General features: G+C 38.4%; 1 protein-coding gene across 10 annotated transcripts in view; it reads left to right on the forward strand.

The window, feature by feature from the left end:
• The window catches only part of LOC122561177 (arginyl-tRNA--protein transferase 1), a 225,295-nt gene that overhangs the window by 180,682 nt on the left and 20,028 nt on the right, over positions 1-24,585 (forward strand). For all 10 annotated transcript variants that reach the window (XM_043712697.1, XM_043712690.1, XM_043712693.1 and 7 more), the window contains one exon: positions 14,077-14,197. In XM_043712697.1, the coding sequence (XP_043568632.1) occupies positions 14,077-14,197 (121 nt within the window). The remainder of the gene's footprint in view (positions 1-14,076; positions 14,198-24,585) is intronic.

A 24,585-nucleotide genomic window follows, 5' to 3' on the forward strand; every position in this document is an offset into this window, starting at 1 on the left:
AGCTTTTCCAGTAACTTATGTTTTTGTTTCTGACTTACAGCATCTGCAGTTCTATCAGTTCACATTTTTGAATTTTTTTTTCAGAGTTAGCAAGTAATAAAGTTGCTCTTCCTTGAGTAAACCTTATAATTGTGTCTTTATTGTTTCTGGTGAAGTAGTTTGTTGCATTTTGATGGAACTGAAGTACAGCTTATGTTATGAAGAATTTAAAACATCTCCTTTTCTGCTGACATGGGAGGTTGAAAAGAGTAAAGTTGACTTACCCCCCCTCACCTGGTTGTAATGCTCATTTTTATTTCTAATCTATGTCAAGATCAAACTGTATGATCCACCTAACTGCTAAGTCCTGATATCTCAGGAGGAAAGTGGTATTTGATGTTTGAGATGGCCCACATTGTTTCCAGATTTGTTCCCTGGTAAGCCAGTTCTTCCAGAAAAAGAGAAAGAAATTCAGCAGGCTTGAATTATGTGGCACTTATGACATATGCATTCATTCATATTATGTTGTAATTGAGTGTCTCAATGAAATATTTCAACAACATTTATTGTCCAAATTAATAGACAGCATGATCAACTGGGGATGTTAGTATAGATTTGAGAAACTGAAACCCATCTCTGGTTGTCATTCAAGGAGAGAAAATTGTAAGGAACTATTGGCAGTGTAGATGCTTGTTGCTTAGATTAGATTCCCTACAGTGTGGAAACAGGCCCTTCGGCCCAACAAGTCCACACCGATCCTCTGAAGAGTAACCTACCCAGACCCATTTCCCTCTGACTAAAGCACTTAACACTATGGGCAATTTAGCATGGCCAATTCACCAGGCCTGCACATCTTTGGACTGTGGAAGGAAACCGGAGCACCCGGCGGAAACCTACGGAGATATGGGAAGAATGTGCATACTCCACACAGACAGTCGTCCGAGGCTGGAATCAAGCCTGGGTCCCCGGTGCTGTGAGGCAGCAGTTCTAACCACTGAGCCACGTGCCACCCCTTGTTCTTCACTGGGTTTTCTTTTTAATTAGTGAATTTTGCTGGCAGTTATCAAATACAAGCCCAAGTTTTTGTCATGACACCTGTGGCAAACATGGCTGAATATGTTCCACCCTGAACCCAACATTTCTCTTTTTCACCTGGGTGGGATGGGATGAGTCCATTGTTCTTGCAAGAGCATTTCATGAAGACAACTGACCATTTATCAGATTTTGGATTCAGTGGAACCCAGAGTGTGGAGAATAGACCAGATAAGAACAGATTTGTTCTTGGTACATTTCTTTTGGATAGCCAGGGTAACCCTTTGGAAGAGCTGAGGCACCATTCTGGATATGTCCCAGGACACCTCTGGGGTGGTGTCAGGGATCCTTTATGTGGGAAAGAATGAATCATGTACCCCTTGGGATTATTTACTATGGAGAAAGTTGTGCATAAAAGGTGCAAAGACCCCTTGGATGTGACAAGGCCTTTTTAAAAAACAAATGAGAGTGCTTTTCTCAACAGAATGTAGTCTGCAAAATAGAATTTTCAGTGATAAATGCTGGGATGTCCACGCTGTCCACCTCAGATCACTAGGCCAATGGGCTGAGGAATGGCAAATGGAGTTAAATTTATATAAATGTGAGGTATGGCATTTTGGTAAAACGAACAAGGGTAGGATTTACACAATTGATGGTAGGGCCTTGTGTAATGTTGTCAAACAGAGAGACCTAGGGGTTCAGGTAGACAGTCCTTTGAAAGTTGCTTGCCTTCATCTCTCAAACTGTTGAGTATAGGAGTGTAGGATGTCATGTTGAAGTTGTACAGGACTTTGGTGAGGCCACTTTTGGAGTACTGTATACTGTTCTGGTTGCTCTGCTATTGGAAGGATATTATTAAATTGGAGAGGGTTTAAAAAAGATTTACCAGGATGTTGCCAGAAGGATAGGCTGGGACTTCTTTCACTGGAGCACAGAAAGTTGAGGGATAACCTTAAAGTTATTTATAACATCATGATAGGCACAGATAAGGTAAATAGCAAAGATCTTTTCCTTAGGGTGGGTGAGTTCAAAGCAAGGGGACATATTTTTAAGGTGGGAGGAGAAAGATTAAAAGGGATCTGAGGGGCAGCGTTTTCGCACAGTGGATGGTTCTTGTGTGGTATGAACTGCCAGAGGAAGTGGTAGAAGCACATGCAGGTACAACATCTAAAAGACATTTGGATAGGACTGGAATAAGAAAGGTTTAGAGAGATATGGGTGAAACGCAGGCAAGTGAAACTAGTTTAGTTTGGGTATGTGGTCATTATAGACTAGTTGGATCGAAGGGTGTTTTTTTTTCCCTGCTGTACGAATTTGACTCAATAACAAGAATCCTCCTCAGTTTGTCCTTGGTCACCTGGCCGGACTTCCAGTCCTGCATCCCTAAATTGCAAATGGAGAGAGTGGGTGGTCATTTTTAAAGTGAGGGTGAAAGAGCCAGGATTCTTCCTAGTAAAAAAAAATCAGGAGTGTAATGTGTAGTGCCAATGATGTATTTATTAACTTCTGAACAATGCTGAAATATTGTTAGCTAACCAGAAGGAAATGAATATTCCCTGTGATCAAACTACTGCATAAAGTAACGCTTTGAGCATTTTTTTAAAATTTTGCCTAGAATCCTCAGAGTATTAGGACTGATGCAAAACTCTAGAGATAGCAGTCCATTTCTCTACCTTTTGTGTGGAAACAGCAGTCCATTTCTCTACTTTCTGTGTAGAAATAACAGTCCATTTTTCTACTTTTTGTGCTTCACATATCTTCTTGTCAAACCGGTATGCTGCCGAGCCACGGATGTCACGGAGTACTTTTTCCATGACTTGGGAGAATGGTGACTTTCATACCTTACAGTCTGTTGCCTGTTATTCTTTAAATTTCAGTGTAAACAAATAGTAAAATCTAATGTATTTCAGCTCCTATAAACCTGTCACTGCTTTTCATCACTTGGCTGGGTTGCAGGCCTTAAAACATAACTGGGAATGCAAGTAGACTAAATAATTGTGTTATTTATAATTCCTTGTGGGCTGGATTTGATTTTCTACTCTCAACTTTTGTCAGTTAAATCACTTTATAACTTTTCTGAAAAGATGGTGTCAATTGTGCTCATTGTGAAGATATGCATAATATTGTTAGTAATTTTAGTTTGACTTAGAACCTGTCAGTAAAATATAGAATATTTTTCACCATGCTTTTTTGATAACATCTAATCTGCAGCAGTTGATCTAAAATCTAAAATATTACAAACATAAAGTATTGGTTGATTATTAATCATATCATTCCAATTAATTGTTTTGTTTTCTTTCGGTTTTTAAAAAACCTCAAATATGTTCTAACTAAATATCTTTGACTCTGGAGTTGCATTGCAAGGAAGTGGAATCATAACTTATTCATTATTGTTCTCCTTATTTTAATAGAATAATTTATTCTTAGCAAAATATCATTTTATCCACAGAATTGTATAGAATTTTAAATAAATGTCATAAGCTTGTACACTAGTATTGCATAGTGTGATTTCAGGGCATCTTGAGTTTAGTTATTGAAAAATGACATTTATTTTGAGAAAAGAATATGATTGGAGAAGAACATATGTGCAGTGGTTGGAGCAAGGGATGAGAGCAAACACCAAAGGAACTGAGGTAAGTAGGTTTCAGAATTTTAAAGGAGAGTAAGATGAGCATTTGCCTCAGGAGGGAGAATGACAGCAATTATAAATTAAATAGGCATGGAAAGAATATTAAGAAATTACCATAAATGTGAAAAATAAGCTTAAGAACAGGCAGTCATGTCATTTTTGAGGTAATAATAGAAAAATTGTGGCATATGGCCACATAATTGCTTTTGAGATTTTGTTGTCTAGTTAGCTGATTATAATGCCTCACAATGCAGTTGAGTTCTTTGAATATACAAAGGGATGCAGGCTGCGTCAGATTAGATTAGATTACAGTGTGGAAACAGGCCCTTCGGCCCAACAAGTCCACACCGACCCGCCGAAGCGAAACCCACCCCTACCCCTACATTTGCCCCTTACCTAACACTACAGGCAATTTAGTATGGCCAATTCACCTGACCCTGCACATCTTTGGACTGTGGGAGGAAACCGGAGCACCTGGAGGAAACCCACGCAGACACGGGGAGAACGTGCAAACTCCACACAGTTAGTCGCCTGAGGCGGGAATTGAACCCGGGTCTCTGGCGCTGTGAGGCAGCAATGCTAACCACTGTGCCACCGTGCCGCCCACCTGTCATGCATAGAGATCTGAGACTATTTAACTCTGGTATTAGGTTCCATGTTTGCTAGTTTGTCCATGAAGTACTAGGACACTCCTCATGTATTTTGTTAAGTTGGGAGTTGAAGGTGGAGTAAAGAAATAGGAAGTTTGCTTTTATAATTGTGTGACAAATTGAAATTGAGTTTTTAGTGAATAATAAATTGAGTCTTTATGATTTATATAATGTAGTGGGTAGGAGAAACTGTTTTGACAGCTATGTTTCTGAAATGGTATCTGTTCAGTCTGTGGCTGTTTCCTGGATCAGCTTTATGCTTTTTTAAATGTCATTTTGTGTACCAATTTAATGTTTGACAATTAACTTGCAACACAATCTCTTTATGGATAAAAAATGGCCATGCTGACTAATATAAAAAGGTCAGCAGTGGGCGGCACGGTGGCACAGTGGTTAGCACTGCTGCCTCACAGCGCCAGAGACCCGGGTTCAATTCCCGCCTCAGGCGACTGACTGACTGTGTGGAGTTTGCACGTTCTCCCCGTGTCTGCGTGGGTTTCCTCCGGGTGCTCTGGTTTCCTCCCACAGTCCAAAGATGTGGAGGTAAGGTGAATTGGCCATGCTAAATTGCCCGTAGTGTTAGGTAAGGGGTAAATGTAGGGATATGGGTGGGTTGCGCTTCGGCGGGTCGGTGTGGACTTGTTGGGCCGAAGGGCTGTTTCCACACTGTAATGTAATCTAATCTAAAATTAGAATCAAGAAGTAAAGAATAATGACCATATTTAATCCAAATGTATTTATTACTTATGGTCTTGCATTAGCACTGTTTGGTTTCCCACTGGAACTAAAACTATAGTCACCAGCTCCGCTGGATAAATGTCTATACATGTGTGTATATATTTATGTATATTTAAAATATATGCAGGGTATGTTAAGTGTACTTTGTAGTTGTAACTAAAATATCTGCACATCTTCAAAAAAGATCAACCTACATTTAAAGCATTTCAAACTGTACATAAAGGAAATCTAGAATGGATGTATTCAGGAACTGAAAATGCTGACTGGACAATACCCAATGATCCTAAGTGGTCATAAAAAGCAAAATACTTCTCTCCTCAGATGTTGTCTGACCTGCTTTTCCATCATTTTCTGGATTCATCTCGAGCTGTTGTTATGCTATTGCTTTAAATACGAAAGTAATGTCAGTTCTTTTGCATGACTTAGGATCTTCCTGAGTTAGTAGGAGAATAAATCTCGTAATCCAATGTAATTTAACTATCATTGGGAGTCATTTGAATTTGCTGAGTCAGTTCACCAATTAGATACTGTGGCATAAGGCCTTCCGAACCCAGGTGCAACTTCTGAGGATATCACAGAGCTACACATCTTTGAAGATAGATTAATCCTTATCTGAAGAAACAATAAGTCAGAACTATTTTGTATGATTACCATGTATAACAGAATTTAGTGTTAATGAACTTTATAATGAAGTGTGATTCTGAATTCAAAGCTTGTGGATGTTACTTGAATTTGCTTTCTCTTTGCTAAGTTTGTCTCAAACTGTGGCATCAAATCGCATTATAAAATATGGTGCCTAGAAGATCATGACAGCAGTGAAGATCAAGAAACTGACCCAAGATCATCTGGAGTAGGGAAAAATTCAAAAAGAGACTTTTTTTAAGGATATTATCAATACAACTTTAAGACCAACTAGTAATTCACCACAGCAGATCAGCTGCTGTGAGGAAAGAAATCTGAATAGAAAACTCAACCAGAACAAGTCTCAAAGAGCCTTTTACAGTCAGAAATAAATGACTTAATACACAAACATATTATTATAAAGATGCATTTACTAAGGTCTGTAAAAGGTGTGAACTTTCAGTCAGAGAATAATTGGACCTGGGAGTGCAGAAGTAATGGTCTCAGTTTTGAAATCAAGCATTTTTGGTTCCATCATGAATTCCTTTGTCATTTTATAATGAAAATAACTTATGTATACTTGTCATGTAATTATGCTGTCCAGTCAATGATAATCGTGCATTGATTTCCCTTGAGAATGGAGTTGGGGAGGGAAGTGTGTAAATATAATTTCCATAAACTATTTCCATTGTAAATGTGAACTTGGTAAGTTTTCATGGAAAAGTTTGTGCAAACAAAGGATTAAGATGGATATGTAAGTACTTCATTCCTGTTTTGCTCTATTCCTCCATTTTGGAGGAGCATCTAGATTAATCACAAGTTCCAGTTGCAAAATGGGATTGTATAGTGATTTTATTTCTTCTCCTTATAAGTAACTCTATTTAAATAATGAGGTTCTAACCTCATTGATAAAAGACTATACTGACTTGAACACCTCTGAAGAATTCAGTAGTCAGTAGTAATTGCACATAGTTTGTTTTTGTATTAACATTTTTATTATCTGTTTCATTAGTCTTTTGTTTCATTGCTTTGAAGCAATACTTTTGTTGAATTCCAAAAAAAAATTATTATTTGGAGAATGCACCTCAAATATGTCTGTCCTCAACTTGTTCGTAATGTTTAAGCATTTATAACCATTGTATGTGAAACACAATGAGTGTCAATAGTTCAGTGTGATGTTACAAAATGATACCAACTATTGATCTATTCATACAGGAAATGAATTCTCAAACCTTTAAGCTTTAGTTGCTGAAATTGTGCCCTTCTGTAACCATAGTTCAATTTCATTGTACACAACTGGGCAGAATTTATGTATATTTAAAGCTGAGATGTTTGATCAGTTGGGAATCGAGGGTTACAGGGAAAGGGCAGGAGAGTGGACTTGAGGAAGTCAGATCCTATTGGATAGCGGAGCAAGCTTTCGGGGCTGTATGGCCTACTCCTCTTCCTAGTTCTTACGGTCTAACTAGATTGTTCCGCTTCAATGCTGAATGGTGCTACTGTCTCTATTCTTGGCCCGTATTTTGCAGTAAAAATAACACTGTTGTGTTTCTACAGTACCTTTAACATGGTAGACTGTCTCAAGACATTTTACAGGAGTGTTATTCAAACCATGAAGTGATGGCACTTTGGACATTCAGCCCATCATGTGTATGCAGAAATATTACACCAAGCAGTGGAGATTTAAATAATTTAATTTGTATTGGATGATCTTGAGATTTTCTTGAAGGCTTCATAGTGGAAAGGTAATTTCAGTGGAAGCCTTGATACTGACCCTGTAGTCCATAAAATTTTCATAGATTTCAAAAGTCTTGAAACCGCATGATTAGATATTCCTGAGGGAGGTATGGAGGGAGATGATGGTAACTAATTTGCCAGCAGTGCCCACAGGCTCAACACTGTGAGTGAACAGGGCAGAGGTTATCAAGGTTCGCTCCCAGAGGTTGCACTGGTAAGGAAGAAAACATAAGAGGGCAATTCAAGTATCAGTTCCTATGGAGGCAGTTTTGAGAGTCTTAATGGGCCATTTAGAGGATCACATAAGAAGCACAGCGGGAAACTGCTAGATATGTCAAGTCTGATATGGGAGTCTTAAGGTTAAGGAATGTTTTATGATTGGGATAAATCCATTACTCTTTCTCACCCCAGCTAATCCACTGGAATGGTCCTCATTTCTACTCCCTTAAGCCAATGGATATGTGGTTTACATCTCTCCACCTGTTGTTTCACTTTCCACCTTAAGACATTTCTTAAACTTTATCTCTTCTGACCTGCTATCTCCATATGTGGCTCAGTATCATTATTTTGTTGTACAATGCTCCAGTAAAGTTTTTTTTTAAGTTGTTAATGTCAGGATTTGGGAGAAGAGAGAAATGAAAGGAATCAGAAGACAAAGGCTCAGAGGAGTTAAAAGGAAAGTTTGAAAAGGGGGAAGAAAAAATGAAACTTGAGGAAAACTCAAGTTTCATAGAGTTGGTTATGCAGCATTTATAAGAAGAGAGATTTTGCTTGTATGTAAGAAATAAACGGGAGTCCATAAAGTTGGGATTGCACTCTTTATGCAATATTGATGAACTGCTGTCCAAGTTCAGAGACAGGCATGATAGATAAATGAAGTGCAGAAGCTACATAAGAGACAGCACATCAACAATGCACTGGTGATGGTATTTCCATAGGAGTGAAGATCCAGAATTGGGCAGAATCAGTTACTCCTCAGAAATATTGGCAATTGTCATAAGATCCAGAAGCAGCAAAGAAAAGAATGTAGGCTAAGGATCATGAATCTTGGGCCAGGAACCAGATTGTCAGTGAGGCTGAAGGCAAGTTGGCTAATCAGAGGCTCAGCAGGAAATAGTGGTGGAGAACCAAGCTAAATGTCAACCAAAGTCACTTTAAAATTTAGGAAATAGATCAGAGATGAGTTGCAGCTGAGTCTTATGCTGTAGCTCAGACTAGGTGTGTAGTCTTGATCTCCAGATAAGACCAGAAATTTTTAAACAAAGTTTGAGAAAAAGATCTGCAAAGAAAGCAAGGAGCAGGCACGACCTGGAAGTGAGCAGTGATGGGTTAAGTTAGCAGTTAACATTTTAGCCTGAGTTACAAGTTATCTGTCAGAACCGGATGAAATTTAACAGTTAGAAGAGAGGAGACTGGGCAGGAAGAGCAAAGGATGACAGTGGAAAGCCAAAGATATAGATGCAAAGTAAGGAACTCCCCAGGGATAAACTGCCCAGCAGTCATTTTGGAAGTATCCTGTCAATGCTCATGATTACTAAAGATTAAATTGAACACAACTTGCGGAAGCCACACAACATGAAAATCAGGAAACATGCTATCTGAGTTGCCTTGCTCCTCCAGGCTTTCTATGTACAAAGCCTATAGCAAGTCTATGGATGAATGTAAGTCATGAATGACTTCCATTTATTATTTAGACCTTTCAGTTCATTCCTTCTTACTATCCTTCCAGGCATCCTCCTTGTCTTCAACTTGTATTTTCTCTGTCTGCTTAAATATCCCTGCAGATCTGCCCCCTTCTGCAGCCTAGTTGTCACCAAAATATCTGTTCCATTCTACTCCATCTTTTTGAAAAAGATGTCCATTAGGTATCTTGGTTGTTTTTAAAAAATGGTTTCATCACGGTTGAATAGAATTTGAAATGTACGCACAAACATTTTAAACATAGAAGCTTTCAGAAATACGTATTAAAATAATACAAGTAACTACAATTGGAAGAATAAATATTCTGAATACAGAAATTAAGGAAAGCCACTAAGGAAAGTAAAATAGATGTTCTGCTGTGGTACTGGACACAAGCAAAGGACAGAGGAGATTTGGTTAGATAATGGAGATACGTTGAATGAAACAGAAAACTTTTAAAAAGTTGTAAACAAAAATAGGGTCTTGTGAGCATCTACATTATCCAAAAGCCATAAAATTAGTATGGCCCACTCAGGAATACAAGTCCCTTTATTATTAGACAAATTACACAACCTTATAGGCTTTTTTAATTTTAGGAATAATATATTGAAATCATTTTATTTATCTGTGACCAGCATCATAAGATGCTGGGAATTGATTCATCAGAGTTATTTTTTGGATGCCAAAGAAATTTACCTAGAGATTGTACAAGTCTGAATAAACCATTGCAATTAGCAGAAATCATCACAAACAAGCACCAACCCTGGACTAATAACAACTTAAACTTAATGAACACTATCCTAAATATGCTGTTTGGAACTTAAATTGAATTGACTTCTTTCTCTTGATTTTATAATGGTTAACTTGAAAAGAAAGCATTTGCAGCCTCAGCCCAGATTGGATTTAGTGATCTATACTGTTCACCCTGTGTTGCCATTGTGTCCAGTTCCTGACTCCCAACAGCGTTAGTCAAAATAGACAGGTTTGGGTTACTTGCTATAGGAGGCAAAGCATTCAACCAGAATATAATTGAGTCAATTTATATTAGTGTAATGAAATAAGTGAATGGGGCCACAAAGTCCTTGACTACATTTATTAAAAAGAATCTACTGGTGTCCTCTTTCACAGAAAAGACAGAATTTTAATAAATTGAGGCACGGCCTTGCTTCGAGATGAATTCAGCTGGAGTTTAATGAAATTCTTCTGCTTTATATTGCAATGTGTTCAAGCCAATGGAAACCATATTGAGAAAGTATTATATTTAAGTTTAATAAAAAAATTTCTTCAAGAATAACTGACGTAGAATCTGTCTGGTGACAAGACTGTGATACAATGTACACACTTACAGTAATTCAGTTTTTGCAACACTTATTCATATTTCTGTTTTTGTAATGGGCCTGTTTTCCAGTTGGTTTCTATTTTGTTTGAATCAGTAGTTGCCATTCCTTATTATTAATTCTCATTTATTAAGGCTGACTAGAAAACTTCTGTTCATAGAATTGCATTTCTCTGTATTTTCACTGTTGACTATCTGGAGAAGAAACCTGCTAAGACTAGAATCTAAAAATACTTTTTTGCATATTTTGGCTTTCCTCAGATCTGGGTAGCTGACACAGGTGCGGGTGGAATGTTCTTGACATGAATTGTGTTTAATGATTATCTTGAGCAGACTTTCAGTGTTTGTTAGAGAAATTGATTGAATTTTTAAAAATTTGAAAACAATCATAACTATATTAAAATATCTTGTATTGTTGTCAGGTACTTATCCAAAATCAATTCTTGAATGATCCATAGTTTCCTCCAGATGAGCAATGGTAAAATTAAAACTATTGCCTTCAGCTCCCAATAAAATCAAAACCATTGTTTTCAGCCTCTGATTCCATTCTCTGTCCCACCCACTGTTTCGGGCTCAACCAGACTGCTCATTTTGAGCTGAGTTCCCAACCCATGTCTTCTTTATTATTCAGAAAGTGTACTTCCATGACTCTAACTTTGCCACCTCCACCGCTGACTAATCTGATGTTAAAATTTATATTTATGCCGTTGTCATCTCAAATCTTGATTATTCCAATTTTCTCCTGGCTGGTTTCATATCCTCCACAGTGACTGTAAGTTTATGTTGTTTACCTTAGCCATTATTAAATTAATGTACATGCACATTTTTCTGCCTAAAGAGGCAAATGCACTTACAATTCCCTATAAAGTGTGGTGCTTTTATCAAAATGCCATCGCATGCGATGACTGACTTAATTCTCTTAACTCAGTTTTATCATGAAGTCATTTGGTTTTTGAGGTGTATCTGAGGAAAATTGAATCATGTTGGAATAAAACATATGAAACAAATTAAAAGTGAAATAAAATTGCTTTCTCATACAAGATGTATTTTTAACAGCAGTTGAGGAAGAACCAACATTAAAGGGCCACCTTTGTACTGAACCCTGCTCTGTTTTCAGAGGATTACACTAATTCCTGTAGAAGAGTTTAAGCATGAATACAGTTATTCAACCTGAAAACTGAACACTGTGGTTCTGTTGTAACTATTTTAGGCAGTGTGCCACTGTCTTCTAACTATAAACGTTTAGGCGCCAAGGAGATAAAGTGGCCTTTTCTCCCCCTCTCAAAATGCGAGTAACCTAAATTGCAGATCCATAGAAAAGAGTTTCAAGATCAAAGCAGACCTTAAAGGAAGTTTGATAAAAATATTTTATTGTGTTTGATGAGTGAAATGTTGCATTGCTTTCTGTTAAAATAGAAACTGGATGCAAAACATGAAATACCTCCTAACTGAAAACAGGTTTAGTCATTTGTAGTGAAATATAATTCTTTCAAATTAAATTGTAAATCAATATATAGTGAATAATTTGATTGTGCTATGTTTGGAACAGACACTTTATTAGTTCATTCAGGATTCAAATTCTGAACTTTTCTGCTGCAAAATTTACCTGTTGAGTTCTTAATTATATACAGAACAATAAATACCAGGCCAGTAATATGATCAGATGGCACAAAGCACGATATCTGACCTTCCGCCAAGGAAATTGCAGCTTTGAAGATATTTCTATGTATCCACTGTTTTTGTAATGCATTTTTGGGCAGTATTTGGTATGATTGCTGATGTTTAAGTATGAAATATATAATTGATTCAGTATAATAGCAAGATTATTAAAGTTTACAAAGTTTTCCTTCTTGCATGATTATAAACAAATAACATTTACAATATATTTTTATTTCAATTGCAATCAAATAAGTTATTTTAAGTTCAAAGTTCATTTTATATTGTACTTGCTTTTAAAATCTTGTAGACCTGTCTGGCTGGTGGCAGTGTTGTAGCTGGTTTATTTTTGGCAAACATACACATTCACTTGATGCTTTAGTGAATGTCTCTGCTTGAAACCCCTATGTAAGGCACTAACACTGCTCTTAACATAGATTGTTTCACACTCCCTTTCGATAGCCTTCTGTTTCTGGATCTTTATCTTACTAGCATTAAACCACTCAGGATTTCTTTTCTCCTGCCATTACTGTTGTGGAGTCTGCTAAACTGCATCACTGCACTTACAGGCTTATTCTTCCTAACTGTCCGGTTTCCAGCTGCAAGAAACCTACATAATCATTAACCTTATGGATGATCCTGTCTTTCTAAAAAAGGACTATTGCAATCTGTCTCCCTGTCTTGTTGGGAACTTTGTTGTTTGGCAGCAGCCCAGTTTTTTTCTGTCTTCTACTCTTTGAGGTGAATAAATCAGTGCTTTAAAAGCAAGGTTTTTTTTCAAAAGCCATCAGTTAAGTGCATGCAAACATAGTTCCAATGTCACTTCCAGAATGCAACAATGAAACTAAAACCATGTCCATCTGAACATAGATAATGTAGAAATCAAGCATAAAGCTATACATGGTTCTGTTCACATTAGAACCCAAATATCTGAAGAATAATATCCTGAAACTTCATTAAATAGGAGAACATTTTACTCTTTAAAACTTGTAAGTGATTTAAATATTAGAAAGCAATTTGAACAAAGAAAGTGAAACAGCAAAATCTACACCATGTACAACATGAAACATCCATTATCAACAATCTGATTCTTGCAGAATGAATCTTTGCAAATTTGTTGACATTTCATCCTGTGCCCATTGACACTTATGTATATTTGTATTCCAGTATGTGACATATTTCTATAACGCATGCATAAAGCAAATATTTGAGAATTCCAAATTATGCGCCAATTTCCATCTAAGAGAACAGAGACCTCTATTAGCTTGGATAATTGGGATTCTCACTATGATTTTAAAACAATACAACATAGTTTTCAGATAGCCAGATTTGAGACACTGAGTCTGTAGCTACAACAGAAAAGAGTGCTATTCTAGGAAGAAACTTTCTAACAATTTATATATAAAAAAAGTTTTGTTGTTGGATCTTTTATTTTTCCCATTCCTTTCTCCTCATTTAATTTTCCTTGATATCAACCATGTGCTCATTCCTGGCAGAGATGGCAGGCAGAGAACTGGCTTCTAATCATTTATTCCTCCAGCTGTTCATGTGTATGCTGTAAGATTTGAGAGAGAAGTTGGTGAGACTTTGTTCAGATTTTCCTTTATTCCTTGCAAGACCTAGCTGACCACGTAAAGCTCCACTTGTTTTGGGAACCTGGAATGTCATGAACTTTGTGTATGTAAATTATATGCAGCTTTAAGTTTTAAAAAAAGTATCTTTTCCTTAAGTTAAGGTATCATGTACAATAACACCACACTAATAAAAATGCTACAGTTTAAAGATGCTTTAGTTTCATCCTCTTGTGTACAACTTATTACAACCTATAGCTTTTGTATGTTTTAGTGCTTTTTTTCTCAGTTATTTGTAATACTTCACTGTATTTTGTTTTTCAAAATCACTTGGTTTTTGGGTAATTTTTCATCCAGGGCATGTTTTCCATACAGTGGGATAAATCAATTTTTCTTCTTAATATTGTGTAACTTATGGCCAGTGTTTTTTTTTCTGTTGTTTCTTAGGGTCAATACCATCCATCTGATTTGCTGTGTCCAGAAACGTATGCCTGGGTACCTATTGAAAAGTGTCGGACAAAGTTAGACCAGTCGAAATACAGTCGTCTCAATGAAGACATAAATGCAGGTAGGTTACAGCCTAGTGGCATTGGTAAATCAAGCTACTATGGAGTGTTATCTTCAGAATAACACTTCTTACTAACTTCACTGTTCTCATACCAAATAAATGAATAGTGCAATATTAATACTTATGAAGAATTTAAATCTCTATTCTGTTTGTCTGCATATAAATATTTTTGTAAATAATTTTATAGTGGATTTATTTACACCCACTTTGATATAGCAATGAAGTGTTCATAGAATCCCTACAGTGTGGAAACAGGCCCAACAAGTCCACACCGACCCTCCGAAGAGTAACCCACCCAGCCCCATTCCCCTACCCTATTACTCTACATTTCTCCTGACTAGTGTACTTAAGCTACACATCCCTGAACGCTATGGGCAACTCACGTAACCTGCACACCTTTGGACTGTGGGTGTAATCCAAAGCACCTGGAGGAAGCCCACACAGACATGGGAATGTGCAAACTCCAATCAACTCAGACCGGAATCAAACCTGGGTCCCTGGCGCTGTGAAGCAGCAGTGCTAACCACTGAGCCACCTTTATTGAATAGAGTTTATTCTTCATTCATTAATCCACAATCCATCTAGTTTTAAATCTAGCAATTCCATTGGAAAATAACAGTTCATACACTTTATCAAATAACATACAGTGTCATTTAATCTGAGATGAATAGGGCAGAACAGGTGGGATGCCATAGCTTCGTGGATGGCACGGTGGCGCAGTGGTTAGCACTGCAGCCTCACAGCGCCAGAGACCCGGGTTCAATTCCCGCCTCCCGGGTTCAATTCCCGCCTCCCGGGTTAAATTCCCGCCTCAGGTGACTCTCTGTGTGGAGTTTGCACATTCTCCCCGTGTCTGCGTGGGTTTCCTCCGGGTGCTCCGGTTTCCTCCCACAATCCAAAAATGTGCAGGTTAGGTGAATTGGCCATGCTAAATTACCCGTAGTGTTAGGTGTGGGGGAATGGGTCTGGGTGGGTTGCGCTTCGGCGGGTCGGTGGGGACTTGTTGGGCCGAAGGGCCTTTTTCCACACTGTAATCTAATCTAATCTAATCTAAGTTTAAGTATGTGGGAATTCCTGGACAACCATAGAAATTAAAAACTATAGGCCAGAATAGATCATTCAACCCTGGGAACCTACTCCACCATTCAATATGATTATGGCTGATCATCCATCTCAGTGCCAACTCTATCAACAATAAGTGTCTGCAGCTCAAGAACCTTTGGCTCAAACCTGTTGGGCTGGAGTCTGAGATGCAGACATTCCAGCACTGTGAGTCATCAGAGATAGGGAGAGTTATCTGGGCACTGAACAGGAGTCTTTCTGTCCTCCAGGCAGGGAGAATAGCAGTGAGCTATGTTGAGACAGCTCCCTAAGTTATGCTACTGTGAAATTTCATCATGAAATGACCAGAAGGACAAGTGAGCAGATATTTCAGATAATTAATGCCCTATAATTCATTATTTTCCTATGTGCACATTGTTTGCTGACAGTGGCATGGTCACTGCTACTTAGGGTGACCGTCACCTTCATGAAGACTGCCTTGCAGGTTATTAGAGACAGAGGCTTGATGGCCAAAGAGGGAAATGAGGGCGTGGTTTGTCCTCCTTAGCCCCACTAGATGGGCCACTGGGGTTTGCTTACATTATCCTTATGATTTCAATTTTTTTTTTCTTGCTTTTCTGAGGCCTCAAAATGGAGATGCCCTACTTGGATCAGCCGTGCCAACTGTTCCTAGTGGGCTCATTACATCTTTAGAGTTGCTGGCCCTCTGATTGGACTAGTAGCATTTACATCCCCTCCACTGGCTTTACTTGAATCGTGAACATCGAGGCAACCAATTGCGAAACTTCTTTGTAAAGAATGCTGGGATGACTCCATCTAGTTCTGACTTTGGTGTCCCAAAGCCTGCAATAAACTTCAGCTTAGGTAAACTACTATTTTATAGGTGGCCAATGTTTAGGAGAAGGAATGTGTGACAACAAGTTAAGAAGAGACCATGGCCAGTTTTTAGGGGCAGGAGTGTGTGATGAGTTAAAAAGATAACAGACTCCAGGGTGTAGTGGACGGAGGCAACATCTGGTGGTTACAAGATACTTGCTGGATGGGTGGATGAGAATGAGCAGTGCATAACAAATTGACCATGGTGCAAAAAGCCCCACAAATGGTGTTATTAAAAACAACTGGAGAAATAAAAGAAAGACGGATATTTATTTGGTATTTTTTGTGTCCTCAGGATATTCTAAAGCACTATAGCCAATTAAGTAACTCTGAAATGACTGCTACTTCAATATGTAAAATATGGCACTCAATTTGTTCACTGCATACTCCTCCAAACAGTCATGTGGCGATGACCAGGTGATCTGTTTATGCAACTCTGATTGAAAGATAAACATTGTCCAGTACACTAGGGATAATTCCCTTGCACGTCTTTGAAATAGTGACATGGACTATTTTATGTCTGCCTCTAGAGAGACCAGTAACAGTGTGAAGAAATTGAAACTCTCAGCAATTACAGGAAGAACTATGCATAAGATTGTGTATTATACAAAAAGCTTTGTTTAACTGTCACACTTCACTGGGGTGGCATGATGGAAATCAAGTCCTATTCCCAGAGTTGTCACAAAAGTTAAAAATGTTATCAAAGTACATACATTCCCCAATTTATCTGTTAGGTAGACCCAGGCTAACAAGAAGAAAAAGGACCTCATTTCTGGAATTAACAAGAACTGCAATTTTTACAAATTCTGACCAGAGGTAAAATATATAACATACTGGTTAAAACTCTATCCCCCGGAACGCACGGATATGCGCATATCCACGCACACACACACTCTCACACTCACGCATACTCTCTCATGCACACTCTTTCTCTTTCACGCACACACACTCTCTCGTGCACTCAGTCACACACATAGACACATAATGTTAAGCGTGGAAGGGTAAAAACTGGCAAAGTAATTCAATGGCCCCAGGCCACAGGTTTTGTTGAGATGATTGTTTTGCTTGCCAGGATTTTCTGTTTTTAAATCTCTTTTCTCCAGGTTCACTACACTCATTCCTACAACTCACCAGCAATTGGTACACTCTCTGTAAAGTCTCTTAGTTACTGATTAAAGGTCACAGCGAACAGCAACTAGTGAGGCAACGGAAACTGGCTTTCTACAGGTTTCTCAAGTAGAGAAAGGCATACCATTTACCTCTGTCTGCAGTCCAAAAGCTTCTGCCAGTATTGTTCACACCCTCGAGCTATTCAGCTACATGGAGCTAATTAGATAGTTGTCAAGCTGATGGCCTTTGGCATTCACAACTGCTCACACTTCCACAAATAAATCAGCAACCTGTTGCCTAATGAATGTCACTTCATGCACATCCTCTGATATTAGCCTGAATACAAGCAGCCTCCCCCACTTCTTGAAGAAAACAGCAGTGTAAACATGACTTGCAATGAGTTTCGGTAATTTGCTTTTCTAAAGGTCATCAATTCTTTCCACATTCCTTGGTTTTGAAAGAGTACTTCTCCCACTTCAGTCCACAATCAAAAGTACAGTACACTTCAAACAAAGCAAGCAGAACTATCTTAATACAATATTTCAAAATCACTTATACTTTAAACCTGAAAATCTCAATGGAATGCTCCCAGTTCCATGTTTCTTCCACCCAGTGTTCCCCTGTACAATATAGGATTCCGAAAGCTCTTTTTTTTTTCTGGGACAAAACCAAGTTATAACAAGAATTCAGTTTGATTCTCCTTAATGTTCAAGCTGCTTTCCAAGCTTGGAGATTTCTTGAGATCTTCTACTAGCATCTGGCCAAGTGGTTCCTCCAACTCTCTGTCAAGACTTCCACAATTGATGGTGAGGACAGTTAACTACATCACTTAAGAATGAAAGGATTTTGTTTCTTTGAGCAGTGGCACCAGTACTGGTTCCATTGAAAGGGCTCCACTTAAGTTGGGAGTGATTACTAATAAACATGATGTCTGGGAGAATTTGAAGATGTGGTCTCAGCAAATTGGAAATAAACCAATGAAACAATGCCATTCAACAAAAAGGAGAAAGGCAAAATAGGGAACTACTCTTGAATTCGCCTGACACTGGTTGTTGGAGAAACACTGTCATCTATTATAATCTATATTAATGAATTAGACAGATGCCAGGAATGATATTCCAGGTTTGCTCAGGATACAAAGTTAGGTGGCAATGTAAGCAGCAAAGAGGAAACTAAGTAGCTGCAGAGGTATATATTTAGGATAATTTTGTAGACAGAGATCTGGCATGTGGAGTATAATGTGGGGAAGTATGAGGCTATTCACTTTGACAGTACAAATTAAAAAGCATAGTTTTTTTAAAAGATGTGCTTCTTTTAAATGTTTATGTTCAAAGGTGCTTGTGTGAATTCAAGGAATCCAAAGTTAACATGCAGGTGTAGCAAAAGATTAGGAATGCAGTTTTGGGTGCCCTGTCAATCATGCCAAGGTTATGGGTAGGGTACATGAAAGCTTTACAAGGAAGATTGAGATTAGAGACTATAGTTATAGAGAATAACTGGGAAGGCTGAAGTTCTTTTGCTGGAATAGAGAAGATTAAGAGCATACCCGATCATTGCTCAATTCAGCAAATGTAATGTACAGCACAGCGAACAAATGGTTCTCTTAAGATGCACATATGCACGTGACCTGGCAATCTTAGTGCAAAAATAACAAAAACCAGAGGGACCTATAGAAGCTATTTAAAATTATGAATTAGATGCAATAATGAAAAACCTATGTTCACTAGAGAGTAATTATTAATTACAATAAATTTGCCATCACCAAGACTGTACGGGACAATAATTTAGCATCTTTTATAATGGATTGTTCGAACATGAAATGCCCTACAAAAAAAGTGCCAAAACATAATTTTCTGAAAGAGCCAAATCATTGGCTCTCTCATAAAAAACAGTAAAGAGACTTTCGACTGAATAGACTCTAGTTTAACATTCTGTATTCTTTGATGTTAAAGGTGTGTTGAACTGATTTTTATTTTGTTCCCCTCATATCCTTCAGTTTGTTCACTTGATTTGTGAGAAGAATTAAGAAATTTGATTTGTAATTATTAAACTCAGAGTTTACAATCAAATGCTTCTGTTTTTAACAGAAAATGAATGCAGTTTTCCAAATGCTGTAACACTATGTGGCCTAACACTATTTTTCTAATTTACTTTAGATATAGATATAGATTAGATTACTTACAGTGTGGAAACAGGCCCTTCGGCCCAACCAGTCCACACCGACCCGCCGAAGCGCACCCACCCCTACCCCTACCCCTACATTTACCCCTGCATCTAACACTACGGGCAATTTAGCATGGCCAATTCACCTAACCTGCACATTTTTGGATTGTGGGAGGAAACCGGAGCACCCGGAGGAAACCCACGCAGACACGGGGAGAATGTGCAAACTCCACACAGTTAGTCGCCTGAGGCGGGAACTGAACCCAGGTCTCTGGCGCTGTGAGGCAGCAGTGCTAACCACTGTGCCACCGTGCCGCCCATGGTGTTTATTGTTACTGACTTCATTGGCAGTAATGTTTGAATTAGAAATCAAATTCTGCACATTACTTTCAAAAAGCAATGACAAATGGCCCAGAATTTGTTGCAGTAATAACAATGAGCCTAACAGCATTTGCTGTTGTAATAAGTCTGACAGCAACTTCTGGCAACTGCATTTAGAATGAAATATAGAAATTCATATGAAATATGTTAGATATGCTGCTCCTCCGCGGAGTACATTGTTGAATGCAGTATTCAATGTCAGTGATGGTATAAACTAAGATATTGATAGAGCTGGCTATTTCTAAAAGTGAGAGAGTTCTGACTGTTGAACCATGTTGTTATTTCTGAGCAACCTTTTAGGGACTGAAAATACCTTTCTTTTAAATATGGTGTTTAATTCCTTAAGAAAGCAAATTAACTTTGCAGGTTTTAATTTTTTAACTGTATCTTTGTCTCTTTTACCATTATCTCATAATCGTAGCTATGTTCTCCAGCGTTTGTTTCACATCTTTACATGGTGTACATGGAATTTCTGATCAATTTATTTTGCATTCTGATTCATGTTTTGTGAGCCTCATTGGAGGTTCTTCAATCTGATTATTTGAAGAGTCTTGCTGTTCCTTACACTGTTCACAGATTCCCTAGTGTTGACACCATACAGAAACAAATACTTGATGACAGGAAAATATACTATCTAAAACCTGTCAAAATTGTGTGAATACCTGTTATGAAGGTGAATGATGAACACTGCTCTTTCATTACCAACAGGAAAACCTGAAACCATTAAATATATATTGCTTTTTGAGCACAGTACTAATAAAATTATGCAGTGATATCCAGCTCCGAGCACAGTCCAAAAATGTAGTTGCATAAACACTTCTGGACTTATTACAAATTGGATTCTACTTTGCAGTTATGCAAAAATAAAGGTGAAATATATAATCAGGTCCCAGCCAGTTTTAAACATTGAGATCCTCTTGAGAAAGCCATCTCTTACTCATGGGTCTATTTCAGTTCTTGAAAATTGTATAAAAGTATGTGGAACTTTTATAGTGTAATGGGATTCCAAAAATAACTGCCTGGTTCTCGGACCATCTAATGCATTGGTCAGGTATAGAGTTCTCATGCCTCTACACTTAATTCTGAATTCAAGAGCTGCTGATCATAAGCTATTTCTGATTTGCTGATCCCAGATTGGTCATCATATTAACTGTTAATCTCAGTCAGTAACTGATTCTTATCGGTTAATTCAGTCAAATATGTTTTATAAGCATTAAAATAATCAATATAGCCTACAGTCAGAGAATGGAAGTGACTATATAAACCACCTGAACTATTTTATAAAATATTAACCAGTAGTGGAATGACTTGATGTAGTTTCAATATTCAGTTGGTGTAGATCTTCTTACTTATCATTTCTTTCAACAAAGCAAATATTGCAACTTGAATGTTTTTCACAGTCGCATGTCCAGACTCCCTTGAGCTATGGCCTTTTTCTTTCTATCAAGTCCTTCTTATTTACTCTGTATGGTTCCAATTCATCAAACTGATACCGTTATTTGTTTTCCCCACCTGAAGACGAGCATTTCAGCTGAGAAAATAGACTTGAAATAATGAACTGCAGTAAAGCCCCAGACAATGGAAAAACACACTGAACAGAGAGCCTTATTGGATGTATTATTATTTATTGTTCCTAGAACTTGAAACTTTTCCTTTGGAATCTATAAGTTGAAGACAGCAGATAGTGAAAAATGAATTATGAGATCCAGTCATCCATTCTGAATGCAAATCATATTTTGCTACAAACTGCATCATCTCCTTATTCTGTTTTCACATCGGGATAGCACTCAAAGGATTGCTCGACCTATCACAAGTTGTCTTGAGGTTGTATTTTGTAGTATGTGCACCTATGTTATTTAATGAAATAGCAAATATTTAAAGGTTGTTAGAAACGTGAGTGGTAAACAACAGCAATTTCAAAATACTGCAACATGTGTGAACCTTTGAAGGCTGAACGTTGATACAGTTTTTCATTATCTGTACTTTCTTTTCCCTTTGTTCATTTATTTTCATTTTCTTTTCTTGCCACTGTCCAAAGTTCATGATAATTTTCCTTTAGATTTTGCTTTTGTATTCAGATATTTCTATCAGTGATTCTCCCTCAGATCCAGCCGAGTGAGGTCTCACATTAATGACTCCCAAAATTTATTAGCAAAACCTGTGGAACCCTGAAATAAAAACAGAAATTGCTGGAGAAACTCAGCAGGTCTGATACCGTCTATGGAAAGACAACAGAGTTAATGTTTTGGACTCAGTGACCCTTCTGAAAATTGTATGAAACTCTGTGGTTGTCAGCTGGAGGACATGGTCAATTAACCCCAAATTATTTCATAGTTTATGTAATGCCACAGATTTCACTTCATTTTCTGAAAATATTCATGATTTGTTAGCAGTGATTCTATGGACTGAATTACTGCTGTGAGATTAAATTGTACTTTTCCCCATATCATCAATTGGGAATACCACATGTTAATTGTCAGATATGATTTCAAAGGAAAATGTAATCAGCTTATTCTCACCAACCAGGGGTTCCACAACGTACTTCTGTAGTCAGTGTTTCTCTGTAGTCAGCATTTCCCTGTGCACCTTTATCTGGAAGTGTGGTTTCTCAGATTTACTAAACAGCTACTTGAACTTTGAATGATAACCCATCATAAAAATTTCAAATTACAAATCAAATATTCAAACTACCAATCAAATCTAGGTGTCTGTCTGGAACATAAACATTGGAACTAATGGCAGTCAGACCATATGACCAAGATATTGTCGCGATTTGCTGCAGCCGAGTCTTAGAAGCACAACTAGGTTTTAAAAAAAAGCAGACGTGTTTTCTTAAAGGGATGAATTTGAATGTAATGCAGCAAGCTGTTAGAACTGAGTCATTTTCCCAACATGCCAACCTGGGTCTGAGGGTCCTGTCTAGGTGAACGCACTTTCAGTTATGTGGAGGGATATGCAGTACTGTAGGAAGAAAGTCAATGTCATTCTTTTCCACAAAGCCAGGGTAAGTTCCACAGTGGCTCAGTGTATAGCACTGCTGCCTCATAGCACCAGGGACCTAGGTTCAATTCCAGCCTTGGGTGACTGTCTATATGGAGTTTGCACATTCTCTTGTGTCTGCGTGGGTTTCCTCCGGGTGCTCCGGTTTCCTTCCACAGTCCAAAGAGTGCAAGTTAGATGGATTGGCCATGCTAAATTGTCCCATAATGTCCAGGGATATATAGGTTAGTTGGATTAGCCATGGTAAATGTACAGGTACAGAGATAGGGTAGGTGGATGAGTCTAGATGGGATGCTCTGCGGGGAGTCAATATGGATCCTTTGGGGCAAGTGACCCATTTCCACACTGTAGGGATTCTGTTGTGATTTTTAAGAACTTATGTCTGAAACCTTACATTCACATCTCTGCTACTGTACACACCACCCACTAAGACTCATGCTTTGCCACTCCCAGAGTTGTTTGCCTATCCCTGAGTGCATAGTGTCCTTGCTGAGGTGTTGCAATGATAGTTGTTGTTGGAGCCGGAGGTACAACATTAAAGGGCAGAAGTATCCTGTAAGTGGATTATAGATGTGCCATGACCATTGCAGAGGCTGACACATGCTGATGCCAGTGTCTGTGGATGTGGGGTGTGTGTGTGTCTGCCGCCTGTGTGGTATGCTTCAAGATGTTAGTGCCCAGTTTCCAATGTGGAGGCCATCTGGAGCAAGTGACAAGCTGAATATGCCAGGTGTTTAAGCTGGTTTTCTTGTTAAGTTTTCAGATGTTTAGCGAGTTTGGTAAGATGAGAGGTTGATTTTTCTTTTAATTAACTTTTCTTTTGTAATCAATCTGTTCAGAAATGTTATCACATCTCTGGAATAAGTGGGACTTGAACCCAGGCCTCCCTGTCCAGGGCTAGGGACCAGAGGGCAGATGGGACATGGAATAATAATGCGATTAATTGGACTGATATTAAGGCGTTTAACTAGCAATAATCCCTATCAAAGTTTGTAAGAGGATTTGTAGCTGGGGTGCTCGTTGTTGTGGTTCTGTTCGCCGAGCTGGGAATTTGTGTTGCAGATGTTTTGTCCCCTGTCCAGGTAACATCCTCAGTGCTTGGGAGCCTCCTTTGAAGTGCTTCTGTGATGTTTCCTCTGGCATTTGTAGTGGTTTGAATTTGCTGCTTCCGGTTGTCAGTTCCAGCTGTCCGCTGCAGTGGTCGGTATATTGGGTCCAGGTCAATGTGCTTATTGATTGAATCAGTGGATGAACGCCATGCCTCTAGGAATTCCGTGATGGGCTTTTGCCCGAAACATCGATTTCGAATCTCCTTGGATGCTGCCTGAACTGCTGTGCTCTTCCAGCACCACTAATCCAGAATCTGGTTTCCAGCATCTGCAGTCATTGTTTTTACCTCTAGGAATTCCCTGGCTGTTCTCTGTTTGGCTTGTCCTATAATAGTAGTGTTGTCCCAGTTGAATTCATGTTGCTTGTCATCTGCGTGTGTGGCTACTAAGGAAAGCTGGTCGTGTAGTTTCGTGGCTAGTTGGTGTTCATGGATGCAGATCGTTAGCTGTCTTCCTGTTTGTCCTATGTAGTGTTTTGTGCAATCCTTGCATGGGATTTTGTACATTACATTAGTTTTGCTCATGCTGGGTATCGGGTCCTTCATTCTGGTGAGTTGTTGTCTGAGATTGGCTGTTGGTTTGTGTGCTGTTATGAGTCCTAGTGGTCGCAGTAGTCTGGTTGTCAGTTCGGAAATGCTCTTGATATGGTAGTGTGGCTAGTCCTTTGGGTTGCGGCATGTCCTCATT

The sequence above is a fragment of the Chiloscyllium plagiosum genome, chromosome 22 (genome assembly GCF_004010195.1).
Source record: "Chiloscyllium plagiosum isolate BGI_BamShark_2017 chromosome 22, ASM401019v2, whole genome shotgun sequence".
Lineage (NCBI taxonomy): Eukaryota > Metazoa > Chordata > Chondrichthyes > Orectolobiformes > Hemiscylliidae > Chiloscyllium > Chiloscyllium plagiosum.